We start from the raw sequence: 17,314 nt of genomic DNA on the forward strand, positions 1-17,314 counted from the left end.
CAAAGTGTTTGACACAATCAAGACACTGCTTCGAAATTCCTATGAACGACGACACATTTGTTAACCCCTTAAAAGATACCGTAAAACTGTGAGAAACGTACGTCAACTTTTTGCACTTTTCGTGCAATTCTCGTGTAATTTGATCAGTTCTTTCGTACTATTGTGTAACACAAATGTATAATGTAATGAATGACTTTAATGCCATTATCTTAAAGTGTTATTACGGCAAAAAAAAGATTAAAGATAAGTACATGTAAGTCTAGTTTGTCTTAAACTGCGCTGTTACATAATTTTAGCTTCTAAATCGTTGATTTTTTTTTAAAATGTGTTTATAAATGTATTCTCCTTTAATTTTGACAACCAATTGGACACAATGGTGTATCACATATTTGTGTCAAACAAATATTTCATGGTATCAAATAAACCGCGTCTAAAGTTATATTTACAAATCTTTTTTTTCATGGTTATACAAGTACATGTATGTTTGTTCTAAATTATATCGATAGATAAAATCGAAGGTTATTGTCTTGATTTCCATTCGGTTTATGTGCACGTACAACTAGTTTCAATTCACTACAAGATAGAATGATATTCAAAACAGTGTGGCTGTGGCCATTGATTGACAACCGAAATTATCCCATTGACTGGGACAGATTAAGTAGACGTTTGTCTGTAACGATCACTGCTCACTTCTTACTTATTATAGAATTTAAACTGTGGGGTCACCAAAGGTTTTTAACGCCTTTAATAATTAAAAAATCGTAAAATCAATCAGGAATAACCTTTAGGTTTTGATTTATATTATTGATATAAATCAAAACATCGTGTTATTCCTTCCTGATTAATTTTTCGAATTACTTTATTTAGGTTTTGAGAACCTTTGGTGACCCCACAGTTTCAGTGTCTTTAAAAAGTACATAGTGAGCAGTGATCGTTACAGACAAACCTTCACCTAATTTGTCCCAGTCAATTAGATAATTTAGGTCGTCAATCAATGGCCACAGCCAGACTGTTTTGAATATGATTCTATTGTACAACGTTGCGTTATGGACCATATTTTTTTTCAGTATTTGTTTTGTTTCGGAGGAGTCGATATTTTATTGTTTTACTGTCCAGTATTTTAGATATTCTTGTTATTCCTCTTATGTAGTAATTAGGTCGGTCTTATGAACAAAAGTTTAACAAACATGTATAGTCTTCTCGTCGAAGAATCTTCAATTTTTTAGTTTATTTCACGGAGATGGTTAGTGGAAGAAAACAACTCTGACAACTGGAGAGTTCTGAATGTATATCGACCAATGATGGTCGTAAATGTTTCATAAACCGAACAATGACTTGACTTATCGAAAATCAGGAAAGCAAAAGGAAATCTGACAACTACCAGACATATGCAATGCCAGAAGTATTTTCTAAAGCGGGAATTAATCGAGTGACAATGAATTTTTGATTAATGCAGACGACTTCCGGTTATCACCTGAAATCAGATTAAGAATAGTAATACTATTGCCAGGTGAATTCGCCAGGATGTCAAATGAAACCTTACAATTGTTAAGGTCATGTGATTAAACGTAAGCTTAAATAATATGCATATCTGACCATTTATAGTCATGATCACTTGTTAAGCTGAACTAACTTTACTTAGCGTTCGTTGGTTGCTATCGACCATACTGTTTTTCTCTTATCTTTGTTTTTCTCTTAAATCAGGTTATCACTTTTCTCTTTTGAATTGTTTTAATTTATGGGTAGCGATTAGTGTGATAAAAATCATAATTTGACACAAAACACTATAAAGGAATCACTAAGAGCAAAACAAAAAACACACAGGACAAAGAAACACAAAAAACAAAACCAATAAAAAAATCGGCGGCCAGATGAACAACAATTTACCAAAACAAACGCACCAAAAACCGGCAATGAAATCTGGTGCTACGGAAGATAAAGCAATTCATCCTCAACTGATCAGCGACTGCAACATGGAATCAGAATGAGTCTTAGGATAGCTTAACATTACAAAATAATATGAATCATAGCAATTTTTGCCTGAAATGATGGAATGTTGAACTCCAGTGAGTTATCTGTCAAAAAGCTGTCGCGGATTTATATTGTGTACTTTGAATGAAAAAACACAAACACTTTTCAAATATACAAAAAAAACGTATTTAATTAGCAGTAAAGATTTGTAATGTGTCCAGTACCAAAGGAAAATATGTATAAAATTGAGAATGGAAATTGGAAATGTGTCAAAGAGACAACAACCCGACCATAGAGCAGACAACAGACGAAGGCCACCAATGGGTCTTCAATGTAGCGAGAATGATTTAGAATTGCAAAGATCAATTCAAATTACTCCAACTAGATAATTGATATGATGGTAAATGAATATTTAAGAAATCACTACATTTTGTTCACCCCGGTTCTGCTGTTGCCATCACGGATTAAGTGTGCGGTTTAATATGTGGCATTTTAGGGTTGGTGCTAGGTGGTGGTAGATGTCTAAAATCTTTTTGTATTTAAGTCATTTACAGTAAAAACTATAATGTAATATCTGTTTTATTTGGCTAAACGTATTGAATTGTGGTTAGTCGTCAAACTTGTTTAACCTCGCCACATTCTGTATGTCTGTGTCTGTCGCTATTCAGGAGCCTGTATCTCAGTGGTTGTCGTTTGTTGCTGTGTTACAAATGTGTTTTCGTTCATTATGATTTGTACATCAATTAAGCCGTTAGTTTTCACGTTTGAAATGTTTAACATCTGTGATTTCTGGGCCTTTTATAACTGACTGTGCGGTATGGGCGTTGCTCATTGTTGAAGGCCGTATGGTGACCTATAGCAGTTACTTTCTGTGTCATTTGGTCTTTTGTGAAAAGTTGTCATATTGGCAATCATACCACATCATCTTTTTTATCTTTTTATCTTCATGCTTAAAATATCCTCTTTTTTTTGTCATATCGACCTGAACAGACATGAAATATTTGCCATTGGACTTAAACAAAAAATCACTAATCAATCTGACGTGGCATGTACTGAAGGACTAGAGAATGATAATATAAAACTACGAATTATCAAAATTCAGAATGTCATTTTAAAATTCACATTTTCAGAATCTTAAGTTTTATGGTAATTTCACTTTAAGTACACCAAAATGAAAATAACGTCATGTTATTCGTTTGATTTCCATTGCCCAAAGAAACGCTTTTTGAATATTATTTAAAATGATTCTGAGATTACCCAGATAGATTCTGAGACGGAAAATTGTGTTGACCAATAAATAAGTGAATAAACCAATAAATATGAAAAAGTAAGTTTGGTTTTATGTAGCGAGACTGCAAAACCAACATACGGTGACCAATAGTGATAGCTATTAATTTCTGTGTCATTTGGTCTCTTGTGGAGAGTTGTCTCATTGGCAGTTAAACCACATCTTCTTTTTAAATATAAGTGTCAAAATACCAAACTAATTCTAAAATTGAGAATGGAAATGGGGAATATTTCAAAGAAACAACAACCCGACCAAAGAAACAGCCGAAGGCAATCGGTCGGTCTTCAACGCAGCGAGTAAATCCCGCACTGTCTTTTTGTTCGTCTCTCTAAAATTGGAACATTTTTGGCGTGGTCAAAGGTTTGGAGATTCGGAAATAAATCATGTCATCACGTACTTGTATCTTTTGTTATATGTCTAAAATATGACAACAAAGTTAAATTTACATTTAATTATTATTAATTTATTCCAAAACAAAAAATAAAAGTCAAAATTACAACTTTCATAATTTTTCACATGCACAAATAACATGTATAGCATGAATAAATCTCACACATTCTTACCGATAAATTACATAAAATTTACCACTAAATAGATAACAAAGGGTTCAACCACAAAATTTACAAGTTCATCTATAATTTAAAATATACATAGAAATTAATATCTTCTTCATATCACGTTACTGGTATAGGTTATTATAACTACAGAAAAATGAAATATTGCCATCATGTGCTGTCTTGGTCATCTAAATATATATATCCGTACTGCTAGTACGACAGATTTACATTTGACATACATATTATTAAAACTGGAAAGAAAAATGAGATATTTTCCTTCGTAAGTAATATTTTTTGTCAACTGGGATTTGTGCATCCGTAATAGATATTTTTCTTGTTTTGAGATAGAAACATTGGAGACTATTTATACTATGGCCTCGTAATTTGACATTTATTATGTACGGATTCTGTATTTGGAGGTTTAAGTCTTGCTACATCGAGAAAACAAACGTTGGCCAAACAAAATAAAAGCACAGAATCATTTTTCTGTGGGCTAAAGACAAATAAGGGTAGAATTTCATTTTATTTTTCCCCAAGATGCATTCAATTGAGCGAATAGCAATTTATGTTATAAAAAAAATATCCGGATTTTTAAAAAATTTGTTGTAAATACAGTAGCTGGAGAAGGGCTTGACGGTGGAATTATTGTAAGCCTACAAAATGCGCCAGCAGATAAAAGGAACATACAAATATCGATTGGCTTAAGAAAAAATCGCACTGACATAGTAAACAAGATTTATATTTTGTCTTGTCATTTATCTTTATAATCACAGCATGTAATTTTGGAATTTAAACAAATTCTGTAATGCATCTGTGCGCAAGTGCACCGGAAGACATGGCCATCATTCATACCCACTGTCAGACCAGTGCCTTTACTTGTATTGTGACACAACTATCTTCCCCGTGTCATATTAACATGGCTAATGACATACTATCGGTTCAAACTAATCCACCGTCACGCCCTTTTCCAATTTTCTAAAGAAATATCTGTCAGAAATTAAAATTTAACCTACGGTTTAACTAATAGGTTTTGACTGTCACATGCAAGCGTTGTAGCTGGAACAAAAAGGTCTATTCTGTTCGAAAGTTCTCGGTTTAAGTGATACATCAAATTCTTTTGAAATGTGATATTTAGAGATGGGATCAAATAAAGTTAGCGAGACTGGTACTAAAAGAGGAACGAAGGTTTGAATAATGAAAAGAAAATTAGAGAAACTCTACCCATGTTAATAATATACGCATATTGACTAGGTGGTCATTCTTATCCAATTAAAATTAAAATTAAAATGATGTAAACAAGTTCTGTAAGTTAGAAGTTCAATAAAAATAAATTAAAAATTTGAAAATTGCAACTATTCGAAATCATTTTCAAAATATCGGATTCTTATTATTGGCATCGTTAATTTTAATTTAAAAACATGACATTTAATGAATAATTATATTTCTATTTGATGTCTATTTAACTTTTCTTTAAATATTAATGCAAAAGTCAAAGCAATTTAAAAACATTAATGTTATCTCTTTCACTTTTAAGCATTTCAGAAAAATCTATCTTATAATAGCAAATAAAACTAAATAAAATGTTTATAATCATCATAGCTGCCTGATGTATATATGAATAATTTAAAATTCAAAACTAAACAATTAGCGTTCTTATTATTTTTACATCATTAATCCATAATATTAAATTGGAAAATAATAAAAACAGATGATATTAAACGAACTCTTTTGAATCATAACGAATGATATTTATTGATGAGCATTTGATAATAAGCCCATTCAAGTTTTTTTTCTCGACAAAGGAGATTGTGGTGAAATTTTCAATGGGAAAATCGGAATAATTTTATTCTGAAATTGATATGTTTTACTCATGTATTTATTGTAAAATTGAAGACAATAAGATTCAGTCGCAAGCACGTGTAAAAACTACATTTTAAAAGTGAAAACATAGTGGTACATCATTTAGTTCTAACCTTAAAATACTATTGGAAACAAACTCACACACACATATATGACAAGGAAAAGAGATGTGCAATAGGTGCACTTAAGTTATATAGATCTATATATATGATCTGAATAAGGGTTCACCATGTCTTTATCCTTTGCTTTTAAGACCATTTTTATCTATATAATTCTCTATTGATTTTGCCCATTTTTTTCTTTATTGTAGCAACCATTTTTCTTTTCTTTATTTTTTGGCGTATGTAAACCCCATACATAATCTTATATACATGTATGTATACAAAACACAATTATAGCTCTTTGAAGACTATACAGATATAAGGAAAAAAGTATTTGATAGTCTATATCCTTTATAAAACAGCAAGGCAGCTTTTGCATTTGATAGGTATTATAAAGAAGGGCTTTGCAAATTCGTAAAGAGAAGCGATGTTTTCACAAAAATCTTACGTGTATGTGACTTTTAAAATAGATTAATATATAACGTTCAAATCAATTAAAACAGGAAGTTAATGAAAAATTAAAGAATTGCACCGATTATGCAATTTTGATATTTGATAGAAATCAACTAAATAAAAAAATCACCAGTTTTCACAATCGTTAAAAAGAATACGCGGAAACCAGTTATCAATATTCTATGTAGCAATGAAAGTATGAAATCTTTTAATAGATTCCTGCATGATAAAAATAACTGTTGACAATTCATTAAGATAGCAAAAACATCAAAGAGATTTTAAGAACTAAAAAAAATGAAAAAATGAAAACAGCAGTAAAAGAAAATTTTACAGAAATAATGGCATTTGTAGCTTTTACAATATGTTACATTATAAAGTTTATTTAGAACAATTTCATTACAATGGAACTGTATAAAAAAAAAACATATTTTGTTAAAAACAATCTTACTAGTTTGTTGTTTTTCATTTTCATAATAATTCTATTTGACTGTAAGATTATAAAATATTTTTTTCGATATACACCTGCTTGAAATGCAGTACAAATAGAACACAGTTGGAGCGCTTTTCTAAGTATTTATAGAATTTGTTTCCAAGCTTGCTGTCTTTTGATATAAAGTATATCTCTGAACCATAGCTTATAAAGAAGGTAAGACAATTGCCTATGTGAAAAAGAGGCGAGTTCCAAATATTATTGGGACAGGTCTGCTTAAAATGACTGTCATTCAAGATTTAACTCGTTTAAAAATGTTGCATTAAGGAACAGGCCAAAGTATCGTGAGCTATCACGAGAAGTGTACAAATTGGTTAATTGTAGTCATTTTTCTTCTTCCAAAAGTTAAGTTTGACATGACGAAACAAGATTTTCTGTTAAGCTATGGAAAGGAAATAATTTCTCTATGTTCGTCGTCAAATTTTTGAATCTTAATCATTTAATTTTGTATGAATGCTTGTTTCTTGCAGTTCTCATATGTCAACCAGTGATTTCAAGGCGACATTGTTTTTCTACCAAAGTTTTGACTTAGTGGATACTAAAGTATATTGATATTAGGAAAGCCTGTTTATATGACCATGTTGTTAGATTCTGACAATAACCTTTATTGAATTTTCTTTATCATTTAACCAAAAGCAAGCCTTGATGCACAAATTTAAACATACATGAGAGGGCAATTAAAAATCACTCAAAGTTCCCTTTTATATAAAATCCATAATATACATAAAATTCACATATAACCCCTAACAAAATAACAATAAAACATCGAATTAAATAAAACTGAGCAGAATAACTACAATAAACATATAACTTTGCTTTATATCACTGCTGTAATCACACCTTTTATGGACACTCTTATTTACCCGTTTTCTTCCGTCGGCCAATAAAAGTAACAGCGAGTTGTGAATCAATGCCCTTAAAATACCGATATGTTCTTTTTGTAATAAATTGCTTTGTTACTTTCAATAGTTACAGCCAATAAAAATTATCAGATTCTCGTCTTATGAGATTTTTATAACTCAAATCGCTTGGTATTCCGGCTGTTGTGAATTAAAATACTCGCTAAATATGCTAGTAAAGTCAGACGATGAGACGTCATTATAGGGAGATCCGCCATTATATTGTTCTTGTATTAATTCACTGTCTTTATTGCTAGGGCTAGAGATGTTCCGGATGGATGTATTGTTAGAGAGTTGTCTATGGCATACTGATGAGTTCATTACAGTATTGACACCGGGTGAATAACTGTCCATGTAATTGCCACTGTAAATGGAATTTGATGAATGTTGGTCTATTCGGGTCGTCTGCTGGGGATAAGTAGACGATTTGCCCATATAAGGCGAATTAAATCTTCTCTCCATTGATTGGCTGTTAATTGTCTCGGTGGAGTTTCCAAAGTTGTATCTCGATAAATTGGCTGCTGTAAAATTGTCAGAATCCATTTGTAAATCCATTCTCTGCTGCTGATACAAATTTCTGAACTGCGCATGATTTTGGCTGAAAGCATCACCGCTGTATCCATTTGTATTGTAAACGTTCCATGAAGGGTTCAAGTTGCGAACACCATTCGCATTTGTGCTATTTTGGCCTGCGCTATAATCTCCAGAATATTGCCGTCCACCATAAGCAACAGCCTGAGGTCTACCTTGATACAATTCTGAGTTGTAAAAACTATTTGCATTTCGCCATAATTCGCCATTTTGACTATTTGCCATTTTCATTGCAGGATAATTGTACCCATTATGCCCGGTGTACATTGAATTTTGGCGATATTTGCTATTGTAAAATTCATTTGGTTGCTCTCTTTTTTCTTTTGAACTAACTATTTCAGATGCTGCTTTCATAACCTCAAGATCACTCGAAACCACGGGACCGGAAGTAAATTCATGAGCACTTCCGGTCGAAAGCGATGGACTAGATGAAGCGGGAATAGCAGATGATGACGTAGAAGGAGAAGATAAGGAGAAATATGAGACAGATTCAGAATCAAGTTTTTCCGTTTTGAAATTTGAATGAATTGTATTGTTATTATCTCTTGGCGAGCTTGTGATATCAGGTAAATCGGGGACGGACGGTACATCGTTTAGAGACAAGCTATCAGAAGGTGATGCTTTAGAATTCATCTGGCTAACATTACTAACAAATGTTTGTAGAGGAGATTGGTTTTCTATACTTTGTTTATTTTCCAAGCGTAATAATTCCTGATTGCTATTACATTCGGGAATTCCCTGTGAAACCACGACATCTGTGCATATCTCCGCATCATTAACGGCGTTCTCTTTCGCCATGTCATGCGAGATGCCAGTTTTATCTATTTTTGTTAGATCGAGAATGTTATTTTTGTTTTGAGAGAGTCTGTTTTCCTCATCATCATTGGGCGTGTCAGTCGTTTGCCCATCAGAGATTGTTTTTGTATTCTGTTTCTTTGATAAAACGTTTGATGTTTCTCCATTCATTTCATGTTTAGCTTCACCGTTGTCTATTCTTTCACAACTTTCCTCAGATGAAGTTGGACTTTCTAGATTACACTCTAACTGAAAACCTTCATCTGAATCAGATTTAGGTCTTTGAGATTGAGATTGTCTCTTGTATTTCATTCGTCGGTTTTGAAACCAGACTTTTACCTGTCTCTCCGTCAAATCCAAAGATGCAGCGATTTCAATTCTTCTTGGACGACATAAATATTTATTGAAATGAAATTCCTTTTCAAGCTCAAGTAATTGTGTATTCGTGTAAGCTGTACGTAGACGACGTGTCCCTCCTCCTGCCCCACTCGCAGAACCGGCGTTACTTGCAGGGGTACTGCCATTACCCATGGAACCTGTTGTCATATAATCTGAAATTTAAGAAAAATCATCTTAGTATTTCATAAAAAATAACAATATTTCATATTTGCAATAAGTAAAGCACCAGAGCAACGAAAGTTCTTGCACGACAATCAGACTGCTTTTGTGAGAGTGAATAAACTCATCATAGATAACAGGATTTAAATTTTATATTCGTGCCAGACGCGCGTTTCGTCTACAAAAGACTCATCAATTAAATAAAGTTCGGAGTTGAGTTGAAGAACATTGAGGACCAAAAATTCCTTAAGGTTTGTCCAAATACAGCTCAGGTCATCTATTCCTGAGGTAGAAATGCCTTAGTATTTCAATAATTACAAATTTATAAACAGTTATTTTATTATTATGACCATATAAATGATAATTGATTTATACAGAGATAAATGGATACACAAAAAGTAACTTGTATCTGATTAAATTATATAACAATATAATTGGATGGAGAGTTGGGTATACGTCATTGAGACAGCAACTCAAAAATACAATCGTTATCAAGTGTCAAGCACCGAATCACAACGAGTCTAAAATGTGAATAAATTAGACAAAAACTAAAATATCTGCCATAAATATTACCAACTTCTCTATTCTCTAAAAAATTAATTAAAAACGATATGACATTAAATAAATAAACATAAATCATCTTTATAATATATATAGTTAGTGACTTAGGTGGACAAGAGTCGTATGACTAAAAAACAAGAAAGAACTTCAACATGCAAAGGATATTAGTGTAGATCTATGACTTGCATGCACGATAGGAAGAATAGAGTATAGAAAGTTCAATTATGTTAGATGGACTAACTTGGATTACTTCCCTCACTCATCAAATACCAGCCTTTACACTATCATTATCTTTTTTACATTGCAAACAATGAAAACACTATATATGCAATTGCTTATCGGAGATAAACATACACTTCCATTTTAAAAATGGAAACTGAAATCTAACACGACGAAAACATTCGTGATGTCAATAATATGTCTAATATAAGTTGACATGTTCCCTCAGAACATGGAATAAATGTAATACAAACGTACTTTATAGAATTGATTACTACTGAACAAACCCTCGTGACCGAGAGATCACGAGATTTTAGACCGATCGCGTCCATCTCCATTCCGTGCGGGATTGAAATAATTCATTGATAAGACGAAAACTGATGAAAAAATACATTATAGCGATTGGTGTAAGAGGTCTACAGCACTTTTGTTAAAATTCAATCAATGAAAAAAGTTTAACACGCTTTACTGATCCGGGTTAAAAGGTTTTCATGTGAAATTTTTATGCAAATTTGACTGATGTAATCAGATAAATTGTTTGGGTTACTTTTATCAAAGATCTATTAGTTTATGTACTATCAATTTCTCTCTCGGGTATTTTTTATTATTTTTTTATAACTTTTAAAAGGGCTTTCTTTGAAGTAAATAATTATTTAAGTAAATATCGAGGTTTTGTTTTGATTTAAATCATTTTTAATTAATTTTTGTTTTAATCAAAGATCAGACAAGTCAGTGATATACACTTAACATTCACAGCATTGTTTATTTTTTTGTTGAAGTTTTCACTGTAAATTTGCCATTTACAGAATCATTTTCTTATTTTCTTTCAAAAAGAAAGAAACATAAGATACAAAAAAATAGCATGAATATTTCAGTTGGTTGTCGCCAGTGTTCAGAGGTCAACTTTTAAATCGCACAAGCAGCTTTTGTCTAGAAGTCACCTGGCAACTGAGACATTAAAAAAAGTGCATTTTACCACAGGGACTCGGTTAGCAGATTAAAATTTTGTAAATCAATGTTTTTAATTTATTTTTTATTATTTCCTGTCTATTTGCATTACTATATTAACGTATTTAACGTTGCCATCACTATTTCTTTGTTTTCTGGCAATGTGCAGTTTACTTTCCATATCCATATACTGAAAAAACCTAAAGGGATCTAAGTCGCCATCTTGAATTGCCTTCCCTACTTCAGATAAAAAAATAATTAAAAATATTAATGAATTACTATATACCTTACAACAGCCCTCATTTTCTTCCGAAATTATTCTTCTATCACATGCATATTTTGATTTGTGGATTAATAGAACCCTTACGCAGTTTCAGTTGCATTCGTGTCAGAATATTCAAAGTCCCGGCGAAAGCAACGTATCATTCGGAAACTTCCAGGTTGACGTGTTTACTACAACGATAAATCCTTATAAACAGACGAGTGCTGTCCCCTAACTTCATACCTACGCCACACCAAGATATCCTTCATATAAATTAAATATCAAACAAAAATGTCTTTGAACAGTTAGTGCATGTATTGTTTCAATATCAGATTATCCTCCTATCCTTCCGCCCATTGAAAATATCAAATGATTGTCCCAAACTATCGGGTTGTATTTCTGAGATCTTCTGACATCGTCCTGTTATTTTCAAATCATGGATTTATGCAGTACAACACTTATATAATCAGAGGAGTATATGTATGTATATGGAAAGGGGCCTACTGATTGAACTTCATACATGCATGTATGATAAGTTAATATACTTTTTCAAAGTATTACTCCAAGTTGACCTACCAACCGGCCCTCCCCCTTTTTTATATATCCTGGTACTGTTAGTAAACCTTATAAATCCCATTGAACGTGTCAATATTTTAAGTAACTTCTTCATTTTATTGATGTGTCTACGAAAAAGTCAATGATTTATGTTACCCCGTATGAAGAAAGGCTCTATTCGTTAACATGGTTAATAATTTTGCTCTCGATATGTAATAATAAATCAGGGGACAGCACTCGTCTGTTTATAAGGATTTATCGTTGTTGTAAACGCATCAACCTGGAAGTTTCCGAATGATACGTTGCTTTCGCCGGGAAATTTGAATATTCTGACACGAATGCAACTGAAACTGCGTAAGGGTTCTGTTAATCCACAAATCAAAATATGCATGTGATAGAAGAATAATTTCGGAAGAAAATGAGGGCTGTTGTAAGGTATATAGTAATTCATTAATATTTTTAATTATTTTTTATCTAAAGTAGGGAAGGCAATTCAAGATGGCGACTTAGATCCCTTTAGGTTTTTTCAGTATATGGATATGGAAAGTAAACTGCACATTGCCAGAAAACAAAGAAATAGTGATGGCAACGTTAAATACGTTAATATAGTAATGCAAATAGACAGGAAATAATAAAAAATAAATTAAAAACATTGATTTACAAAATTTTAATCTGCTAACCGAGTCCCTGTGCATTTTACCTACTGTTTTTTAAATCTTCGAGCTATGAAAAGCTTCCTTATTACGTAAGTAGTATGAAGGGAAAATCCAATCAAATGACGAATAGAATATGAAAGAAAACCTGACAATAAATATTGTTTGTAGATATAATCAAATTTGTTTTAAATTTTTCATTTCGGGGCTTGTATAACTTGATGTGCATTCAAAGATCGAAATTACACTGACAACGCCATGGTAAAAAAAAAAGCAAAAAAAAACAACACCAAACAGACAAATAATAGTACACAAAGCACAACATAGAAAACTAAAGACTTAACAAAACGAACCACACAAAAAACTGGGGGTGATCTCAGGTGCTCCTGGAGGGTAAGCAGAGCCTGCTCCACATGTGACACCCGTCGTGTTGCTCATGTTCACAAATCCGGTTATATGATTTAATTCGGTATCTGTATCTCTGTAGACATTTTCTAGATTAGCAAACACTTACATGATTTGACTCAGCTTGTCGATCTAATATAAAGCAAGATTAATATCAAAATCACATTAATCTGGTCTCGCCTAGAAGAGATTACTTACTGCAATTTTTAACATCGATAAATGGTCATAGACATAAAGAGCAAAATTAATGAGATTGTTACTGAAAAACTGAACATTTAGATTGGATAAAGATTGTACTTACAAAAATGATAAGTTTGATAAACAAATTGGATAAAGATTGTAGTTACAAAAATGATAAGTTTGATAAACAAAATGTTACTTCCGCTTATGAAAATTAAAAATGTTATAGTAATGTTTCGTTTTGAAAGTTCCATTTACATAAATAACTGTAACTCAGATGTCGGTTTTCATTTATACATTGGATGTGCCCTTTCGATTGGTTCAAAATAAGCCACGACAAAGTAAGCCCTAGCGTTAAGAAAGTGACAACGATATTTGACTTGTCACAGATGACAAACGAGACGATTCCCCAGTGATAATCTAAATCTATTATTTAAACACTGAAAACAAATAAATGTCAAGATAGTTAACACCTTCAATTTAAGCATTCGTACTGAACATGAGTTCTCCATCACAAAATATACATTAATAGGTCAATTAAGATGCATCTTACCGCATAATGACATAAATAGGTAATCAAACGTATAGTTGGTGGTTCTCCTACCGTCATAGGAGTTTCATAGAGCTGTACATTTCAGTCAGCATGTTCGTCCATGTTCTAATTATTATTTCATTATGAAGTTTTTACAGCACAACTTTGAACAAACGAAATAATATTGCATCTTTGAGTTATTCAAATGCTTTAAAAAGTGTTGTTTTTTTTATAAAACATGTTGAATGACCAATGAGTATACACTCTGTAAACATAAATAAGAAAAAGTCTACAAATAAGAAATAAATAAGGAAGCTGTGGTAATATTGTCACTGAGACAACAACCTGAAAAAGATACGAGACGTACATGGCGCTAGTATAATACATAAATAAACCTGTAAGTTACATTATTACGAAAGGTATATCCGGGATAATTTTAAAATCAGTCAAAGGTGCAAATCCTGTTCGTAAATTACTTTTGTTAAATGAGAAGTATAAATGTATCTTTACTATCAGAGGTTAAAGAGAGATTAATATATTCATGTTCTGCAGCCACGTTTTTGAAGCAAAACGTCTGTCCCACTCTACTTTTATCCTTTATTTCCAGATTGCAATTTGCAGCGCTCTTTTCTAAATGGCTTTTATATTCTATGCTTACGTTTGGTAGAACTATATCGTCAAGTTAATTTATAAGGGTCTGAATTGGCTTCCTTCAGTTCTGTTTTTCCATTATTTGTTTTACCCATTATTCTCTGTTCTTTATATTTCAGCATCCGAATACTCTCTGTTCTATATTTGCTTTGCCTATTTTCCATTTTATTTTATGAATCTTAATCAGCTACAGTAAGTTAATCACTTCGTGATAAGGAAATAACATAAGGTTGTCTTACGTCCAGTGGCATATGTTTCATGCATGTTCAAGACTCGAACATATAAACAATGAATACAATACGTAGGTCCGGTATTACAGGCCGTCTGGGACGAAAGTCTGGGAACTAAAAATGGGATACCACTGATTAATGAGGGTATATATTAAATAGTGAAATTATAAATACCCACGACAACCGCTGAATAACAGGCTCCGGACTTAGACAATCCACTACCATAGTGTGGTGGGGTTAAGCATACAAATGAAAGATAAACTCTCCCCTGACCTGGGACAGTGCACTGATGGAAAAGCACAAACAAGATCAAACTAAAAATCAGCTGGAAAAAGGCTTGATTAGCACGAAGCACTTACAACTGCTAACGCAAGGGCAAAATACTTCTTTTTTTAACTGAGGGCTAGTTTAAAGCAAATTACAAGTTTTAAAATTTAGCATTCGGTTGAACAGATGCCAGTAATATTTAAGCAAAAATCAGTAAAAGAATTTGGACAACCTATCTCAGATATATACAAAACACCATAAAAGGGTAAAAAAGAAAACCAGGTCACCTATATACATTTTCTTTACAGTCTAACTTTCTTTTTTGACATCATTACTTACAACAAATAATTACCTATGTAAACTTCTAACACATGCTGTTATTTGCTATAAAAGTACATCAAACGTTGAAAAGTTGATGTAATTGAAATTACGCGTCTAAGATTCTTCAATCATTTTCTTAACAAACTGAAACAATTTTCATGCATTCAGTGATTAGAATTGAATTTCAGTAATGCGAAATTTACAGTCGATCTAAATCGTTCGGAATGAGAGTAAGTAGACACAAAAGTTATCAAAGGATATCTTAAATTAACCTGGATGATATTTACACTTTCTGATAATTTTACATTGATTTGTTAATTATAAAACTGAATGTACAAAGGCATTGAAGCTTGATTGGATAATATTACCATCAATCCCGGGCTAAATAAAAGCAATCCCGGACTGAATAAGATGTCGATAAATTAGTGGTTCGCAAAGAATAATTACATAATAAGAGTTTTTGTTGCTTTGAACATTGCTTGACAAGCTCAAACGTAACAAGATCCGGTTGCTTATCAGGGTATTGATTTCTCTGTTTTTTTATTAATCAAATAGTACAGATACACATGGAACTGTTTATTGCGTGTTTAAACATTAATGAAAAAAAAAATATTTAAAAACATTGATTGACAGGAACATCTCGTGAAAAAAAGGTCAGAGGTGTGCATTGTGTAAATATTAGTGATACTTTTTACTGCAATAATCGTATAGATGAATAATAAAAGGTTTTTTTTTATTAAATCAAAAGAAACAGAAGCGACCAAGGGGCCGGGACAATTAAAAAGCATAAATGGAATTAAAATAGAAAATGTCAATGACAAACAATGCAAAAGTACAAGTCCACAAAACAAAACAAAACACTGAACATTTAAAGACTTAGAACTCTACAAAATAAAAGTTCCGTCTTTGTGTATATTTTATACAAGATAATCTTACAAAGCTTTTAATACATAAATTGGAAATAAAATTATGCTCATAAAAGGTGATAAACACTTTCACAACGTTGTATCTATCCACGTGCCATAAGTTAACTATTGCCCTACTTCGTAAGTGAAACAGCTCCTAGTTTGTTTTTCAAACATTTCAGAGATGGCCACCAATGACCGTTCTTTCGAAGAAAGTATATTGTTCCTAGAAATCTTTTGTTATATGGTCAAATGTCCATTTTCCATTTTTACATAACAGATATTTGCATTATAATTGGTTTTGCTTTTATCATAAAGAATCATCATATAATTTCATATTTTATTTGAATTTATTTTATGTTTCACGAAACATTTAGTGTGTTGCCCTCTAAGCTTTAATGTCACACTTCAATTACAAGAAATCGCAACCATGCTTAAACTGTCATTACACATATTGTATATTAAAGTCTACAAATAAATTCTATAATCGATAATTTGATAATTATATATAGTAGGCAATTTGATTTTTTGTTGTGAAACAAACGTGCGTCGTCATTTATCAAAACATGTAACCAAACACCACAACTCCGGATTTTGCGTGTAATTCAACAGTTAACGGTTTGAATATTAAAATGATCAGCGCTTAATGACGAATCAGAACACTTCTCATACCGAAGTGGTACATGGGTAAGTTACGACCTAAAGTCACGCGAGACCCTTTGAAACATAGAAGAGACACATGTAGTGGGTGGGCTTCTGGCTTCTAATGTCCTCCTACCAGAACATTCCAACTTGACATTTGAAGCACTTTGCATCAATGTTTAATTCCTCGTTTTGATTAGCCTTAATGATTCGAAATATCAATATGTATCTGCTTTTCGCACGAATAACTGCAACAGTAGAAACAATTATAAAGGGTATCGAATATCTAATTATACATTTTTAATAAAAAAAAATATAAATAATGACCCATTTTCAAAATTTTCACGTCTACAAGACACACTGAAGGAATAAAATGAGGTCCTTTAAACATTCAGATTTTATTTTTTAACCGTTCATATT

The 17,314-nt window shown here is 32.0% G+C and overlaps 1 protein-coding gene across 1 annotated transcript in view; it reads right to left on the bottom strand.

Annotated features, from left to right (window-relative positions):
- Window positions 1-3,700: 3,700 nt before the first annotated feature.
- Window positions 3,701-17,314, bottom strand: part of LOC139511877 (homeotic protein proboscipedia-like) — a 29,889-nt gene continuing 16,275 nt past the window's right edge. Inside the window, exon 2 of the mRNA XM_071299013.1 lies at window positions 3,701-9,556. Coding sequence (XP_071155114.1) covers window positions 7,740-9,556 — 1,817 coding nt within the window. The 3' untranslated portion in view covers window positions 3,701-7,739. The remainder of the gene's footprint in view (window positions 9,557-17,314) is intronic.

This window comes from Mytilus edulis, chromosome 2, assembly GCF_963676685.1.
Source record: "Mytilus edulis chromosome 2, xbMytEdul2.2, whole genome shotgun sequence".
Taxonomy (NCBI): Eukaryota; Metazoa; Mollusca; class Bivalvia; order Mytilida; family Mytilidae; genus Mytilus; species Mytilus edulis.